At 46.3% G+C, this 17,862-nt stretch overlaps 1 protein-coding gene across 3 annotated transcripts in view; it reads left to right on the plus strand.

The window, feature by feature from the left end:
• The window catches only part of RPH3A (rabphilin 3A), a 60,982-nt gene that overhangs the window by 18,282 nt on the left and 24,838 nt on the right, over positions 1-17,862 (plus strand). For all 3 annotated transcript variants that reach the window (XM_061169569.1, XM_061169571.1, XM_061169570.1), the window contains 3 exons: positions 11,434-11,563; positions 12,968-13,054; positions 15,245-15,410. In XM_061169569.1, the coding sequence (XP_061025552.1) occupies positions 11,434-11,563; positions 12,968-13,054; positions 15,245-15,410 (383 nt within the window). The remainder of the gene's footprint in view (positions 1-11,433; positions 11,564-12,967; positions 13,055-15,244; positions 15,411-17,862) is intronic.

The raw sequence follows: 17,862 nt of genomic DNA on the forward strand, positions 1-17,862 counted from the left end.
GGCTTCAGTAGTTGTGGCACGCAGGCTCAGTAGTTGTGGCTCGCGGGCTCTAGAGCGCAGGCTCAGTAGTTGGTGGTGCACGGGCTTAGTTGCTCCGTGGCATGTGGGATCTTCCCAGACCAGGGCTTGAACACATGTCCCCTGCATTGGCAGGCGGATTCTTAACCACTGTGCCACCAGGGAAGTCCCTGTGTGCATTTTTAAGAAGAAATATTCATAGATTTCATCAGGTTTGGGGGGACTCTGAACCCCCCCCATGTTGAGAACCACTGAGTAGTACCTCAGTTTTCTCAGGGATTGGGTCAATGCCTTCTAATGTCCATCCAGCCTTAATAATTTATGGAATCTGTTTGCACAAAATGAAAATGAAGTCTTCTTAATTCCTTAAGCAGCCCAGTGCCTGGCATAAAAGAGAAAGCAAATGAATACATATTGGATGAATTCTAAACCCAACTGACTAAGCCTCTCATTGAATGTTTTAACCTCAGGGTTTCCTGGACCTTATCTATAAAATGGACCATGTGGTCTCCAAGTCCTCTAGCCCAAGGTTCCTGAACCTTGGCACTGTTTACATTTGGAGACAGATAATTCTTTGTGGTGGGTGCTGTCCTGTGCACCATAGGATTTTTTAGCAGCATCTCTGGCTCCCACCAACTAGGTGCCTGTAGTAACCGGGGCTGTTACCAAGCTGTGACAACCCAAAATGTCTCCAGACATCGCCACATGCCCCCTGAGGGGCAAAATCACCCCCTGTTGAGAACCACTGCTCTAGCCTTTTTGTTGAGTGGCTCAAGAAAGGAAGAAGAAACAAATGAGAATTTCCCTGCAACCACACTCAACTTCTAGAGAAATAATAATACCCCACCCTTACAAAGCACCACGTGTTGGCACTGTACTCAAAGCTTTATGTAGATTCATCTATGTAACCCTCACAACAACCCTATGCATTAGCCACATTATTATCATTCCCATTTTACAGATGAGGCAACTGAGGCACAGAGTGGTTAAGCAACTTGCCCAGGGTCACACAGTTAATAAGCAGTACAACTGGGATTACAAACCCAGGCTGGCTGGCTCCAGGATTAGAGTCCTATTCTGCTATTCTATAGAAAGATAAACATTTATAGCCAAGCATTGTATTAGGAACTTTCAAATATGTTGTATTTCCTTTAATCCCTATTATGTTCTCTCAGAGAGACAGACTATTGTCTTTGCTTCACAGATGAGATTATTGAAGTTCATGGAGGTTAAGACACTTGCCCAGGGGCACACAGGTTTTACATGGCCAAACCAGACTTTGAATCTGTCTTTCCACATTATCCTATTGCCTTTTGGCAGTGCAGGTAGGGATGGCAATTGACAAATGACTTCAGAGTTTCAGGGAAGTCAATAATTTACAGGGTGTCTCATATTTACTCAGGTTAATTGGTTCAGTCTCATACTTCTTCCTACCATAGGCCAGTTCACCCCTCTCCACCACAATGACCCTTGTCCCCTGTGGGCCTCAGCAGCACATTCTCTCAACTCTACTTTCCACAACAGAAAAGGGCAGGTGGAGGGGTTAGAAAGAGCCCCAACTATAAGCACTGAAATGAAACAAAGGCTTCATTCTTCCAAAGCGGGTAACAGAGTCTGGGTAGCTAGACCTAGCCTCTGATCCCATCTCTGCCACTTGCCAGCTGTGTGCCTTTGGTAAGTGACTCCCTGTCAGTGTGCCTCGGTTTCCCCATCTGTAAAATGGGAGTGAATAATAGCACTGACCTCACAGGTTGTATGACTTAAGGAAAACCATGCACATGGAATGCTTAGCACAGCTCCTGATAACTGTTGCTATTATTGGGTTTAAATGACCCAGCTCCTTGCCTGACTGACTACATTAGCCCAGTGGAGCCCTCTAGCTGTCTTTCTCTCTTGGCTCCAACTCTGACCCAGGGTGACCCGCTTCCCCAAAGTGCTGAGGTCCAGACAGGAATCCCATTCACCAGTCCATCAAGGAGAGAGATTACGATCAATGGCTCCCCAGGTAGTGACGGTAATAAACAACAGTGGGAATTAATGAGTCTGAACTGCACACACCCTGCATGCCAGCCGCGTGGCTTCATGACAGAGCAACTTAGTCATTTAAGGACAGGTTCCCGAGAGACCCTGGCATTGGAGTCTCAGACCACCCCCCTTGAGAGCAGCCATGTCCCTGTTCACAGCTGATGGCCCAATCTAGACTTCAGAAAATGCCGAGTTTAATAAACTTAATGGTAACATCCACTTGGCAATTAGGGTGATGGGAAAAGCAGCATGATTCTGGAATTAATGGTGTGTGTGTGTGTGAGAAAGAGAGAGAGCAGTTGAGAGACAGAGATAGAGACAGAGGGACAACATGACATCCACTCTCCTACTTTGCTGCATCTTACAAACCATTGTGTAATCATGCTCAATCACAGCTCTAACGCAGCTGCTCTGGCTTCATACCATCAGTGATGGAACCCCAGCTTTTCACCATTTCCCTCACCAATTCAGGAACCGGCACATAAAGCCATCACACCTTCACTGGCAGGGTGTCCTCAGCTCTGCAGCTCGCCGCATTAAGCCCACTTCCTGGAGCAATTGTACATCCATTAGCCTTCTCTTCAGCATTCATCAAGACACTGCGGCAATACTGGTTTGAACGCTCAAAAGCAGTTGCCTGAATGTTTCCGAGGCCAGTTTGAACTTTTTTGAGGGAGCCTGGGCTTAACAAGTAAGCACTGTCTGATCTGCATTTGGCTTATATCCTTGTCTGCAGAAGGCAGCCAACTAGGGCTTGGCTCCCTGCAAGAGCGGAGTGTGTACAGCCGTGTGTGTGAAAGTGTGTTCTGTACATGGGTGCCGATCATGCACCTGTTCCTGTGTGGGTATATGTGCCATCCGTGTGTGTATTTAGAGATGGGCACATGAGTCCTGTCAGTTTCTAGTCACTGCAGCCCCTTTAAAAGCTTTAGAAAGACGGATTTCATGGGCAGATTTTAGCACCCTCGTTATATAGGAAAAAAATGTGAGTATAGGGAGCTATAAAAACCACAAATTTCCAGAAGAAATAATTAGCAGCAATCATGACTGAGTAGTTACCATGTTCTGGGCATTTTACAAACACTCTCATTTTTTTTTTTAATTTTTTTTTTAACACCTTTACTGGAATATAATTGCTTTGCAATGGTGTGTTAGTTTCTGCTTTATAACAAAATAAATCAGCTATACATATACATATATCCCCATATCTCTTCCCTCTTACGTCTCCCTCCCTCCCACCCTCCCTATCCCACCCCTCTAGGTGGTCACAAAGCACCTAGCTGATCTCCCTGTGCTATGCGGCTGCTTCCCACTAGCTATCTATTTTACATTTGGTAGTGTATGTATGTCCATGCCACTCTCTCACTTTGTCCCAGCTTACCCTGCCCCCTCCCCGTGTCCTCAAGTCCATTCTCTAGTAGGTCTGCGTCTTTATTCCCATCTTGCCCCTAGGTTCTTCATGACCATTTAACTCTCATTTTATCTTTGCAACAATCCTAGGAAACAAGGACTTTGTTTTCCCTAATTTACACATGAAAAACAGAGGCTCAGAAAGGTTAAGTAACTTTCTTGAGGTCACAGAGCTAGAAAGTAGCAAAGTCCAAATATGGACCCAGGCAAGGTCACTCCAGAATGGACACCCCAACACACCTGCATCGTAAGTGCCTTGTGGGACTTCCCTGGCAGTCCAGTGGTTAAGACACCGTGCTTCCAATGCAGGGGGCGCAGGATCGATCCCTGGTCAGAGAGCTAAGATCCCACATGCTGTGCGGTATGGCCAAAAATTAAAAAAAAAAATAAGTGCCTCGTATTTCTAAATTCTGAAATTGTGTGTGCGTGCAGGTGTGCATGTGTGTGTGTATGTGTGGAGAGTCTATGTTTTCCTGGGGTTGTACTTGGAGAGGGTGATTAGAACCTCACAGAGTCCAAAGCCTGATCTGTCTGACATCCACAGCAAGGCAGGGAGGAATTGCCCAAACCTTGCTCTGGAGAGGAGGACTGGAATCTGATTTGGACCTGAATCAGGTGGAAATAGAACCTGGGTGGCAGATGGGACAGGAATGTGGGTGTGCTGGGTAGAATAATGCCCTTCCCCACCACAAAGATGTTCACATCCTAATCTCTGGAACCTGTGAATATGTTATCTTACATGGCCAAAGGGACTCTGCAGGCATGATTAAGAATCTTGAGATGGGGAGATGATCCTGGATTACCCAATGTGATCACACGGGTCCTTATAGGAGGGAGGCAGGAGAGTCAGAGTCACAGCAAGATTGAAAAATGCTACACGGCTGGATTGAAGATGGAGGAATGGGCCACAAGCCAAGGAATGTGGGGCAGCTTCTAGAAACTAGAAAAGGCAAGGGAACAGATTTGCCCCTTGAGCTTCCAGAAAGAACACAGCCCTGCCTGCCAACACCTCGACTAAGTGAAACCCCTGTCAGATATCTAATATCTAGAACTATTAAGATAGTAAATAATATATGTTGTCATAAGCCACTAAGTTGTAATTTGTTACAGCAACACTGGGAAGCTAACACACAGAGTGACTCCTTGAAGCTGGCTAGCGTGCAATGGCATCTCTCACGGCCTTCCTGCTAGTGTACACTTTCACCACCACTGAGTTAGACCCACTTGGGGCAGTCTTGTAGTTTCAAGAGACCTGGTCCAGCCCCATGTGTAGACAAAGTCCAGGGACCTGCCTGCCTCATTCTACCTGGAACCACTGCGGCATTTGAAACTCTCACTGCTCCGAGCCTCCCAAGGACTCCATTCATATGTCCATATGTTGTCTCAAAATGGGGGAAGTTGAGTCTCCTCTACTTAAAGCCCTTTCATGCTGTCCCATCACTCTTAGACTCAAGACCCTGCATGGAGTGGCCCCTGCCCACCCTCCAGCCTCATCTTCTACCGTCCAGCCCACCAGCCTTGCTAAGCCTCTCAAGTCCCTTGCACACGCTGTTCCCTCTTCTTCCAGTGCCTTTCCTCACCCTCTTTACTGGGCCGGCTCCTCTTTATCCTCAGGTCTCAGCTCAACAGTCACTTCCTCTGAGGCCCCATCTTACTGTTCACGTCCCTCTCTGTGAGTTCTCATAGCTTCCCATACTTGTCCTTCAGAGCATGTACTCCGAGTGTAATTGTGATGATCGATATGATCATTTAAATAACGTCTGAGTCCCCAACTAGAATGCCAGCTCCATGATGGCAGGCACCTCATTTGTTTTGCCCCCCCCCTTGGGTCCTCACTGTCTACTGTCACATGGTAGGTTCTCCATAAATATTTGTCAAATGAATGAGTAGACCTTCTGCATCTATTTGGACAGCAAGGTCAGAGCAACTTGGGAATCCACTTCCCACCTCCTCTAGAGGTCATCTGTTGGTGCTCAGAGGAGGGGACATAACCTTTCTGGTGCCTCCGGGAGCATCCTGGGAAATGGGAGATGCCCACCCAGCTTCACTGAGTAACCGTCAGCTCCCCTTAAGCACCCAGCCTGGTGATATATGGGTTTCCTGGACTGAGGTGCAAGTAGGAGTCATAAAGTTAATCAGACGTGTAAAGACATAACTAGAGAGTGACAGCCACTTACAGTGTCCAGCTAATTGGGCCCTTAATGTGGAGACATTAGACAGGCAAACAAAAGCATCCTGCCAATGCAGACAGGTCTTCTCTTAGTCATTGAAGGTCCTTCAGTTTCAAAACACAAGGGGAAATCTTGATGTTTCAGCCTCAGCATATGAGAATCCCTGAATGTTGCCCATGGCAGGAAGCTTGAGGTGTGTCTCATCTAACCCCTCACATTATTGTCTGGGAAGAGGGCATGCAGAGAACAAAGCTTTTTCAAGGTCATTGACTGGATAAGAGGTAGGATTCAAAGCCATGACTTTTAACCCTTGGCTTACATGTTCTCTATCTTCAAAAATGCACTTTATTGTCTAATGTAACGCATGTTTCTTGTAGAAAGTTAAGGAAGTATGAGGAGTCCAGGTAATTGGTGCTTTAGGAAAGGGGGTAGCAGAAGCTTTATAGAAGGAAATAAAAATTACTCATAATCCCACCACCTGGTGGTAATCCCTGTGAATATTTCGGTGTGTCTCCTTTCTAATTTTTTTTTGTCCAGTGCACACCATGAAGATATTCAGATGAGCATCTTCCAAACCCAACCTCATATCATGATCACAATTCTACATCCTGGGTTTGGGGTTTTTTCCCCCCACTTAACATAATAAGGAGAGCATTCTCTCATGGGATTTCTCCCACCGCTCCTTCCTTACTGAAACATTTCTCAAAGTGTGGCCAGGAATTCACCAGCATCAGGATCGTATAGGGAGTCACTTCAAAATGCACACGCTCTGGATTCACCCCAGTCCCATAGAATCATTGTCTGAATGTTGAACACTCTCCCCAGGTGATCTAGATGGACCATACATTTTGGAAACATCCCCCCATGCCGTGGCTCTCAACAGGACTGCATGCTGAAGTGCTGGTATCCGGGCGTGACCAGATCCATAGCTGAGGAGTTTTAGAGCTGGGGCCCCAGGCGTTGGTATTTTAAAAAAATTCTTTCTGGGTCATTAACATGGGTTGAGGGTTGCCGGCATCTTTCTTTTTTTTTAATTAATTATTTATTTATTTATTTATTTTTGGCTGTGTTGGGTCTTCGTTTCTGTGCGAGGGCATTCTCTAGTTGCGGCAAGCGGGGGCCACTCTTCATCGCGGTGCGCGGGCCTCTCACTATCATGGCCTCTCTTGTTGCGGAGCACAGGCTCCAGACGCGCAGGCTCAGTAGTTGTGGCTCACGGGCCCAGCTGCTCCGCGGCATGTGGGATCTTCCCAGACCAGGGCTCGAACCCGTGTCCCCTGCATTAGCAGGCAGACTTTCAACCACTGCGCCACCAAGGAAGCCCCCCGCATCTTTCATAATGCACATAGGTCTCTCCTGCCAAGACTGGTAACAACAAACATTCCTTATGGGGTGAAGAAACTGAAATGTTTTATCACCAGGATAAAGACCCATCTGTGACTCATGGTCTTCCATGACATAATTTGGACTTAACTTACCGCAAAGTTTTATTTCCAAGTTTATGCTACTTGGCTGTTGGGGCCCTCCCTGTTGAGGCCCTAGCATTCGGGGCTGCAGAGAGGATGTCCAAAAGGGCGGGCTACAGGAACCCCCCGCTCATCCTGATCTTTGAGCAGAGAAGGAAGGTCTGCCCATCCCCACTCCACTTCCTTCACTCTTTATTGGTCTGGACTGAATTCATAAATAACAAGGGTCTCTACGCTGAGAGATGTGAATAATGATCTTCAATCTGTTGTTTTTCCATACCATTTGCTGCCACTGATAGAAGCTAATGAGACGCTCCCGGTACAGTGCGTGTTAATGGGGGCTTTTGGAGTTGAGGATCGAATGGTGGAAGGAACAGGCATCTTGGTAAGGATGCTAGAGTGTGGGTTTGCAAGAGGTGGGTGACTCCACACCCTTATTTTCCAAGAGGAGACAAGTAAGCCTCGTAGGTTTCCTGAGCAAAGTACACTGCAGTTTAGAATTGGGTCATCTATCCCATGCTCTCTTCCTGAGCTGGGTGGGCAAAGCTTGACTTGAGGCAGAAGGCCATGAGGGGACTTCATGGAAAGCAAAGGTGGTTTACTGACACAGAGAACGAGATTCTAGCCCAGGCTGAGTGACCCAAGTGACTCTGTGCCTTGGGACCCCCATTGATAGAGTGAGAAGAACAAAATCTAACCGCTTTCTGGCTAGATCAGTCCATGAAGGAGAAAATAGGTGAGAACAAAGGTGTGTGCCAAAAAAAGAGAGAAAAAGAAAATATATATCACTGTGCAATTTCCATCCCCTGCCTCCGTTAGCTTACCTCATTGTCTCAATGCTATGGCATTGAAAGGCAACCTGAAATTCATCTGCTCCAGACGACTTCAAACTGTTTCTTTAAACAGTGGAACCAACTTTCCAAAGGAAATCTAATTCAACAGCTCAAACAAATGAAAGAGATAAATGCAGACATGCTCTGGATTAAATGGGATTTTTTGGCTCCTCAGAATCACTCCCACCATACCACTACAGTGGGTGGCCCCAAAATGGTCTCTAAAGAACCCCTGGGGTGCCATAAAGCACAATTTGACAACCACCAATTTAGCCCAACACCTTCTCTTTTACAGATGAGGAAACTGAAGCCCAGAGAGGCAAAATTCAGGGCTAAAATCCAGATTTCTCAACCCTATGTTGAGGATTCTTTAGGGGAACAAGATGATGGCACAGCTTGTTGGGTGTCTTGTCCCGACCTCTGAGAAGTCAGAGGCAGGTGAGATAGAAGCAGCTGGGGTGACTGCACGTGTGCAATTTGGTACCTACCAGTGATGGAGGGTCCCTTGGTGTGGGCAAGGCAGGGGAATCGAGCAGGGTGGAGGTTGGACTGTTCAAGAAGGTCCCCATGGCTCTGCTTGGCAGTAGTGGCAGCGAGGTCTGATTAAGAGCAGGAACTATAGCTGATTCATTTTGCTGTACAGTAGAAACTAACACAACATTGTAAAGCAACTATATTCCAATAAAAATTAATTTTAAAAAAAAAGAAGAAGAAGAAGAACAGGCACTCGAGAGCCATACTGCCTGGGTCTGAGTCCAGGCTTCCTCCACCTCCCCGCTGTGTGACTTCGGTACCTCACTTAACCTCTCTGTGCTTCACTTTTCTCATTTGGAAAATGGGGACAAGAACAGTCTTTAGCTTATAGTGCTGCTGGAAGGATTCATTAAGAAAATCCATGTGGATTGCTTATCTCTGTGCCTGGCACATTGAAATTGCTCAGCAGACACTGGCTACTGGTGTTCTGAGACTGAGGACTGGGCGCTCCTGGTTTGTGCTGCCTCCCATCATCCTATAAAAGCAATTTCTAGGGAAAATGCAGGGAGGGTTGGGGTAGAGGAAGAGGAGGAGGAGGAAGAGAAGAGCGTGCTGCCTTTGGTTCTGCACATCCTGCCTCTCGAAGCAGCTCTGTCCGATCTGGGTCACAGCAGGCGCTAGAGCCTACAGGCTGCCTTTGGCTCCTCCTTGGGCTCCTCTGTTGAATGGAACACAAAGGGAGAAGCTGCTGTTTATAACACAGCGAGTAGCGTGCTTTGAGGGGATGGCAGGAGCGAGGAGGGCCTGTGGGGAGAGTCAGCATCAGGTGGCGGCCAGCAGGTCTGCCAGGGACTTTCTGGAGCCTGTGATACCCAAGTCCCATCAGAGTGGTTCTCACGCCTGTGGTGTCCACAGCTGAGAGCCAGTGCATGGAGGGGTGGGCAGGGTCCGGCTCCATCTGGGTCCACTGGCTGTGGCTGGAACAGGAACAATAAGGTTCCGTTTGAGGAAAAAGCAAAGAGGTGACTTCAGGCTGGTGGGAAGGGTCAAAAACAACCCAACTGAGATCGAAGCAGGATGCCCCCACAGGTGTAGTCATTATGTGTCGCCTTGCTATTCAGAGTGTGCCCTTGGGCCAGTAGCATCGTGTGGAATCACTTGGGAGTTTTCTAGGAATGTAGCACCTCAGGCCTCACCCCAGACATGATGCTTCAGAATCTGTTTTAACAAGATGCCAGTGTGACTTGTGTGCACATTAAGTTTGAGAAGTGCCAGTGTAATACACATGATACCTGGCTTCCAGTTTTAGCTCTGTTACTTCCTAGCTGTGTGACCTTGGACGAGTAATTTAACTTCCTTGTGCCTCACTTGCCTTACTTGTAAAATGGCTTCTTAATAGTGCCTGTCTCTTAGGGTTGGGTGCCAAAGCACTTCATACCATGCCAGGCCCATAATAAACACTATGTAAGTATAAGCTGCTATTGTATGTCACTTGACATTCAACTCAGCTTGCTTTTGCTGGATACAAATTTGGGAAGTGGCCTGCCTTCATTCATTCATTCATTGGTTCGACCATCAGGTGTGAGCACTCGCTGTGGACCCCAGGTACTGTTCTGGTCCTGAGGACACAGCAGGGAACAGGACAGACAAGATCCCGGGCCCAGGGGAGCTCAGAGTCTAGGAAGGCAGCCAGGTATGGACTCACAATTACCTAATTACTTAATGTAGACAATTCCACAATTACTTACAAATGTGACAAGTGCTATGCAGAAGGGTTGCCAAAAAAGTAAATAAAATGGATGGTCAGAGAAGGCTTCTAAGAGGAGGTGATATTTTAACTGGAATATGAAGGATAAGGAGCATCTAGGCAGGAAAAGTGTGTGTGTGTCTGTGTGTGAGAGAGAGAGAGATCACAAATATGTGTAATGAGGGAAGGCTGCATTCCAGGCACAAGGACCAGAATGTGCAAAAGTGCTGAGGCAGTTAGGAGAACTAGAACTCAAAGAAGGCCAGTGTAACCAGAGCAGTGGTTCTTAAACTTTTGTCAAAATCCCCTGGAGGGCTTGTTTAAACAGATTGCTGCCCCGCCCGCGGAGTCTCTGATTAGGGTTGTTGTGGAGTGGGGCCCAAGAATTTGCATTTCTAACAAGTTCCCAGGTGACGCTGATGCTGAATGTCTGGTCATAACACTTAGTGAACCACTGAGCTAGAACATTGAAGCAAGACCAAGGGGGCGAAGAGGTTTGGGGTCTCATCTGGGGCCAGACCACGTAAGGTCATGGAAACCTCATGGAATGAGAACCAACTAAAGGTTTTAAAGGGAAGTGGGAGTGCCATGATCAGATTTATGTTTTAGGAATATCACCAAGGCTGTGATGGGGAGAACAGACTGTAGAAGGCATGAATGAAAACATGGAGACTAAGGGGTTAGTCATCCAGGGGAGAGATGTCAGTGGCTTGGTTAAGGTGAAGATGCAGAGAAATGGGTGGATTCCAGAAATGTTAGAGCATTAGACATGATAGGATTTGGTTGGGTCATTGAATGTCTGGGAGGAGGGGCTCAGGAAGGCCCTCTAGGTTTCTGGTTCAAGCAAGTTAGCAGACAGTGGTGCCATTTCCTGAGAATGGGAGCAGGTTTGCTGGGGATGAGGATGAAGAGCAGCCAAGATGAAGAGTTCAGCTGAAAGCACAAGTCTGAGACCCAAGTGAAGACGTCATACAGACAATTAGATAAACAGATCTGGACCTCAGAAGACAGTTTCTGGAGGAGGTGACATGAGAAAAGACTAGATAATGTTCTTAATCTGAAGTTGGTAGAATAGATGGGCTTTGGGGGATGTCGGAGGGGATCCATGGTGTTCTGAAAATATATCAGAATGTATGTGCCTTTTTCTGGGGAGGGGTCCAGTAGTCATTATCAGATACTCAAGAATCTATGACTCAAAGAAGGTTAAGACCATCAGCCAGATAATGAGGGAGAAGCTGGTGGTCCTGGTCCTATAAGGTCTGTCCGTATAACCCTGACTCTGCTTCCAGGCGCCTGGTGGACCGTCTGGAGAACATGAGGAAGAACGTGGCTGGGGACGGGGTGAACTGCTGCATACTGTGTGGAGAAGAGCTGGGAATGCTGGGCTCTGCCTGTGTAGTGTGTGAGGACTGTAAGAAGGTACCATTGCCCTCCCCTTCCTTGCTTCCCCGCTCATCACATGCATAGGGGCTAGGCCTGGGCTCCAGCCTTTGGGGGCCTTGGGTCTTGGGGATGGAGCTTGGATCGGGAAAGGTAGTTGCCAGAATATGATTCCTTCTGGGATGCTCCCATGCCCAGCTGTATTCCGAGGTAACCCTGATCCTGGTTCCTTCCCTAGAAGTCACTCTGACCCTTCTGTCTCCTTGGAGCTCACCTCCATCCAGGATGAACTTTGGAGACTGAAGTAGGACATGAACTATGGTTGAGCCTGCAAGTATCCTGGTTGTGGCTTAGCAAGTTATAGGTCAGGCTAAAGAGCATGCTGGGGGAATTCCCTGGCGGTCCAGTGGTTAAGACTCCGTGCTTCCACTGCAGTGGGCACGGGTTCAATCCCTGGTCGGGGAACTAAGATCCCGCATGCCACACAGTGTGGCCAAAAAAAAAAAGCATGCTGGGCTTGTGTCTACATGGAAGACACATGTGTACATGGAAGCCCTACCCAGCATTCTCTACCTTGGGGTACAGTTCAAGCCACTTAGAAAGCCCCTCTCTAGCCAAGTTAGGCCAACTTAGACTTTGGTCTTCTTAAGCATTCACTCTTGGAGGGGAGTCTCCCTGTGCTCTCTCCACCCTGCACCCTCTCCTCAAGCTGTCTGAACTTCACAATTCCAGGACAGAAATACTACTGTCCTTGGGTCTGTCTGATTCCCAGGAAAGGAATTCAGGGGAGTGAGCCAGCTGGAGACATCCATAATGTCACTTGGCATCTCCTACTTGGGGTCCCATTTAGCATTTAGAATGGAATATTGGGGAAAGGTTATCTACTCCAAAAAACTTGCCTTCTGTAGTCAACTAGATAGCTAGAATTTTGTGACCTATTTGTTTTGACTGCCAGAAAACTCAGCCAAAAGTATAATGTTACATCATATAGTCATGGCATTTACTCAGATAACGTCCTTCTCCATAAGGAGTTGAACCTGTAGTCATAGTCTAGGGTGTCTCAGATTCATTTGGGAAAGAAAGAAGAAATAAAGTAATAAACAAAATGGATATACAGTCTCTCATGATTAAAAAATCATGTCAGTGATCTCTCTCGTATGGATGATGAAAACTCCAACCCCACAGGGACTCTTGGAGAATCCCTTCATCCCGTGCTTGGGAATGACTCCAGTTCTTGTTATCAGAAATCAAGACTCAGATTGGAACTTTATTCTAACTGGCCTTGGTCATGGAAGGGAGGTGAGGAAAGGAGAGTTCTAACTCTTTATGTCCACCAAGGGAGAATAGGGCTTCATTGCCACCATTCCCAGCCACTTCTCCTGATCACCGGCAGCTCCAAGCCTGGCATATCTGAGTGTGCACTGGGCTATGTTTTGTCCCCAGAATGTCTGCACCAAGTGTGGGGTGGAGACCTCCAACAGCCGCCCACACCCTGTGTGGCTCTGCAAAATCTGCATCGAGCAGAGAGAGGTGAGTGGATTGGTCCCATTCAGCTCCTGGAGCATCCTCCCTTCTTTGTACAGTTCCCCCTTCCTTGCTATAACCAGGGGAGTAAGGTGGCAGTTGGGGGGCTGGGGAACCTGTTCAGGCACATGTCTTAAGGGGTTGGTATAAAAGGAACCAGCTCAGCTGTGAACACTGGTGGGACACAGTATTTGAATGAATTTCTTTTCTCATCTCTCGCTTCTGTGACTTTTCCTTCTTTCCCTCCCTGCTCTCCTCTTATTCATTGCCCTCTGACATCCATTATTCCCTACTCCCCATTTCTCATCTTCTGGGTCTTCTCCTACTGCCACCTTCTCTTTCTTTTTCCCTCTACTTCACTTCTTGTCTCACACTTTCCCTCATTTTCTTTTCTTTCCCTATACAGATCTTCCTCAACTTACAATGGGGTTGCATCCCGATAAACCCATTGTTAAGTGGAAAATGCATTTAATACACCTAACCTAGTGAACGTCATAGCCTAGCCTACCTTAAATATGCCCAGGGCATTTACATTAGCCGACAGCTGGGCAAAATCATCTAAGACAAAGCCCATTTTATAGTAAGTGTTGAGTATCTCCTGTAATTTATTGAATACTGTACTGAAGGTTAAAAAAAAAAAAAAGAAAGAATAGCTGCATGGGTACAGAATCATCGTCAGTGTATCAGTTGTTTCCCATCGTGATCGTGTGGCTGACTGGGAGCTGTGGCTCCCTGCCGCTGGTCAACATCACGAGACAGTATCTGATCAAGTATTGCTAGCCCAGGAAAAGATCAAAATTCAAAATTCGAAAAGGACTTCCATGGCAGTCCAGTGGTTAAGACTCCGAGCTTCCACTGCAGGTGGTGCGGGTTCGATCCCTGGTCAGGGAACTAAGATCCTGCATACTGCATGGTGTGGCAAAAAAAAAAAAAAAAATTCAAAATTTGAAGTATGGTTTTTACTGAATGCATATCGATTTTGCACCACTGTAAATTCAAAAATATCATAAGAAAACCATTGTTAAGTCTAGGGCCATCTGTACTCTCCTCCTCAGAGCTCTTTTTTCCCTTTCATCCTTATCTCCTCTGCCTTTTCTTCTTTCTCTCTTTGCCTCTCACCCTTCACACTTCTTCCTCTGCACTGTCTTCACTCTATCTCTGTTTTTTTCTCTCATGGAATCTTTCTGTTACCTAGGCTTGCTTTTTATTACCCACTTTGTCCCAATTAACTCCCTTCGCCTTTTCCCAATTTCTTCGTCACTCATCTTCTGCTGCAGATTCCTGCCTTGGAGACTGTTCCAAGGACCATATTTCCCTCAATATCAGTCAGGGTCCTGGGAGAACAGATGGCACAATCCATCAGGATTATCAAGGAGGCTTTGATAACGGTGCTGTTTGCAAAGGTCTGGGCAGGGATAAGGAAGATCAGCGAGGCATGGTGAAGCACGCAGCACCAGCAATAGCAGGGTTGCTGATACCACTCCTGAGACGGGAGGAGTGGAGGAGGGAGCAGTTACCAGACTGGACACTAGGTATCAACCAGCAGGAATGTAGCCACTGCCTGCCTAGCAAGGAGGGAGCCAAGGGACTCAATACCCTCACCTCACTATCTTCTTTCCGCCGATCCCCCACTGATGCTCTCCTTGACCAGATCCACCTGGAGGGTAGAGATCAAGAAAGCCCAGTTACTGTAGTCCTTACTGGTCAGCTTCCTGGGGCACAGAGCAGGGTGAAAAAAGATGTAGAACCAATCTGAAGGGGCAACAGAAGATGTTCAACACACTGCCCCAGGTGGAACGCTAATCCACAAGGCAGGGAAGAAGGCCAGAGGTCTTGGGGAGGATGTACGTGGATCATCCTCTTTACAGCAGCCAGTGTAGTAGGGAGCACAACACATTTAAGAGGTGGGAGACTTGGTGTCCAGTCCACTCTCTGGCTGTGTAACTTTATACCCGTTCATAACCTCTCTGATATTCAACTGTTTCCATCAAGAGATTGGTTATTCTCTATTGAGTGTTCAGGGGTATTGTGTGAATCAAATAAGAATTGTGAAAGACTGTGTACTGGTGAGAAAATGCACTGCCTATTGTGTCAGTGCTCTGTGAGCAGGGAGAAAAGTGAAAAATTGGCTCTCGTGAAGGCAGGAGCAATAGTGCTTTGCTGTCGTGTCTTCATGTTCTACCTCTCCTCCCCCAGGTGTGGAAGCGCTCTGGAGCATGGTTCTTCAAGGGCTTCCCCAAACAGGTCCTCCCACAGCCTATGCCCATAAAGAAGACCAAGCCCCAGCAGCCAGCCAGTGAGCCCGCTGCCCCTGAGCAGCCTGCCCCTGAGCCCAAACACCCTGCCCGGGCTCCAGCTCAAGGTAGGAAAATACAGCTTCTCCTTTCAGAACCAAGGACAGGTCTTGGCTAACTGGTCTACCTGGAGGGTGTCCTGACATCATGTCTGTGTTTCTACCCAGTTGGTGGACAGCCAGCCTCTGGGCTTGGATCTAGGTCCCCTATGTCTCCTTCACAGCTCATCACAGACCTTTATCAAGAAAGTAGTTCAGGGAACTCTCCAGCAATGCCAGGCTGCCAAAAGACTTTGTTGTCATCCCTGATGGATTATTTAGAGGTACAACAGAGGTGGAAATCAAAATTAGGAACTGAGAAAGACTCCCAACATCAAAATACACGCTGGAGTCTGGGGGGCGGGGGAAAGGGGGCTTGCTGAGAAGGCCTTCTTTGCTCCTGATATTTCTTCTATCAATCATCAGCAAATCTGAAATTGGACTAATTAAAAATGAAAGGTGAATAGCAAGGAAATTAGTAAAAGAAAATTACCACTACTCTGGATATTATCACTATTATCTAAGTATTATTATTAATTATTAAAATGATGGTAAAAAAGGGAGAGACAAAGCAATAGAAAGAAAAAATATGACCCCAATGAAAACACATTTTAATATAATAAGGCCACTAAGACTGACCAGATAAAGCCCTTGCAATACTTTCAATTAACTAAGTGATAAAATCTGGTCTGAATGACAATTCTAGAGTTGAGCGCAGTCAGTGCTTCTAAAAGGAAGGTTATAGTTGAAGGTCTCAAAAATTGAAGTGCCCAACTATAACTTCTCAAGGTGCCCTGTACAGTGTTTGGCAGTCAGAAGGCACTCAACAAATACTTTCATCCTGGCAAGCCATCAGCAATTTCTGCTCCTTGCAGAGACTCAACAAATTGTCAACATATACTGCATCCCTGAGAAGCCCCAGGTTTCCACCTCTAGAACATCTTTCTTCCTGGTTAAACATTACTCCCTCTAGGCTGAGAAGACTGCATAGCTTTCCTGTCGAGATCTTGAACATCGGAGCCCAGGAAGACCTGAGTTTGAATTCCAGCTCTGCCACTTACAAGTCATGTGAGCTTGGATGAGTGACCTAACCTCTCTAAAACTCTTTCCTCATCTATAAAATGAGATTAATAACTCACTGGGTTATTTTGAAGATTAAATGAGATGCTACAGGCATACCTCATTTTATTGCACTTTGCTTTATTGCACTTCACAGTCATTGCAGTTTTTTATAAACTGAAGGTTTGTGGCAACCCTGCATCAAGCAAGTCTGTCGGTGCCATTTTTCCTGCTCACTTTGTCTCTCTGTGTCACATTTTGGTAATTCTCACAGTATTTCAAACTTTTTCATTATTATTATATTTGTTATGGTGATCTGTGATCGGTGATCTTCGATGTTACTATTGTAATTGTTTTGGCATTTTTTTCGCAATAAAATATTTTAAATTAAGGTATGTGCATTTTTAAGACATAATGCTGTTTCACACTTAATAGACTACCGTATAGTGTAAACATAACTTTTATATGCAGTGGGAAAAAATTCATGTGACTCACTTTTTTTGTGATATTCGCTTTATGGCAGTGGTTTGGAACTGAACCTACAATATCTCCAAGGTATGCCTGTACATGTACAGTACTTTGCAGAGTGCAGCACTTAGTAAATGTTGGCCAGTAGTACATAGTATTAATCACCTATACACAGACACGTACACTTACACACATAAATGGTATGAATTAGCTTATTATATAAACTCTAGACAAAACAAATAACTCTGAAAGTATTCACCTCATTGGAAAGAAGTAACATCACCTGCATTGCATAGCAACTCCTAAACAATTATTGGCAATAACATCTAGTGCTGGTGAATATGTGGAGAAATGATGGTATAAACTGTTGGTAGGACTATAAGTCACCTCCAGCCTCTTGAAAAGTAATATGGCAGATGTTATTAAAATTTGAAGTATATATACTATTTGGTCCAACAGTCCCTCTCTGGGAATATATTTAACAGCAAGAAAAGTACCCATATAAAAGACATATGTATAAGCGTATTTATTGCATCATTGTTTATGGTAGCAAAAAATACTGGAAAAAACTAAGCGTTCATTAACGGGATAATTGTTGAATAGATTATGGTATATCCACACCATGGTGTATTAAGCACCTTTTAAAATTGAATGATGTAGGGACTTCCCTGGTGGTCCAGTGGTAAAGAATCCGCCTTCCAATTCAGGGGACGCGGGTTCGATCCCTGGTAGGGGAACTAAGATCCCACATGCCACGGGGCAACTAAGCCTGTGCACCACAACTACTGAGCCCACGTGCCTCAACGAGAGAGCCCGTGTGCCGCAAACTACAGAGCCCATGCCCCCTGGAGCCTGCGTGCCACAACTAGAGAGAGAAAACCCACATGTCGCAACTAGAGAGAAGCCCGTGTGCTACAACGAAAGATCCCGCGTACTGCAACTAAGACCTGATGCA

The sequence above is a fragment of the Eubalaena glacialis genome, chromosome 15 (genome assembly GCF_028564815.1).
Source record: "Eubalaena glacialis isolate mEubGla1 chromosome 15, mEubGla1.1.hap2.+ XY, whole genome shotgun sequence".
In the NCBI taxonomy this organism is placed as follows: Eukaryota; Metazoa; Chordata; class Mammalia; order Artiodactyla; family Balaenidae; genus Eubalaena; species Eubalaena glacialis.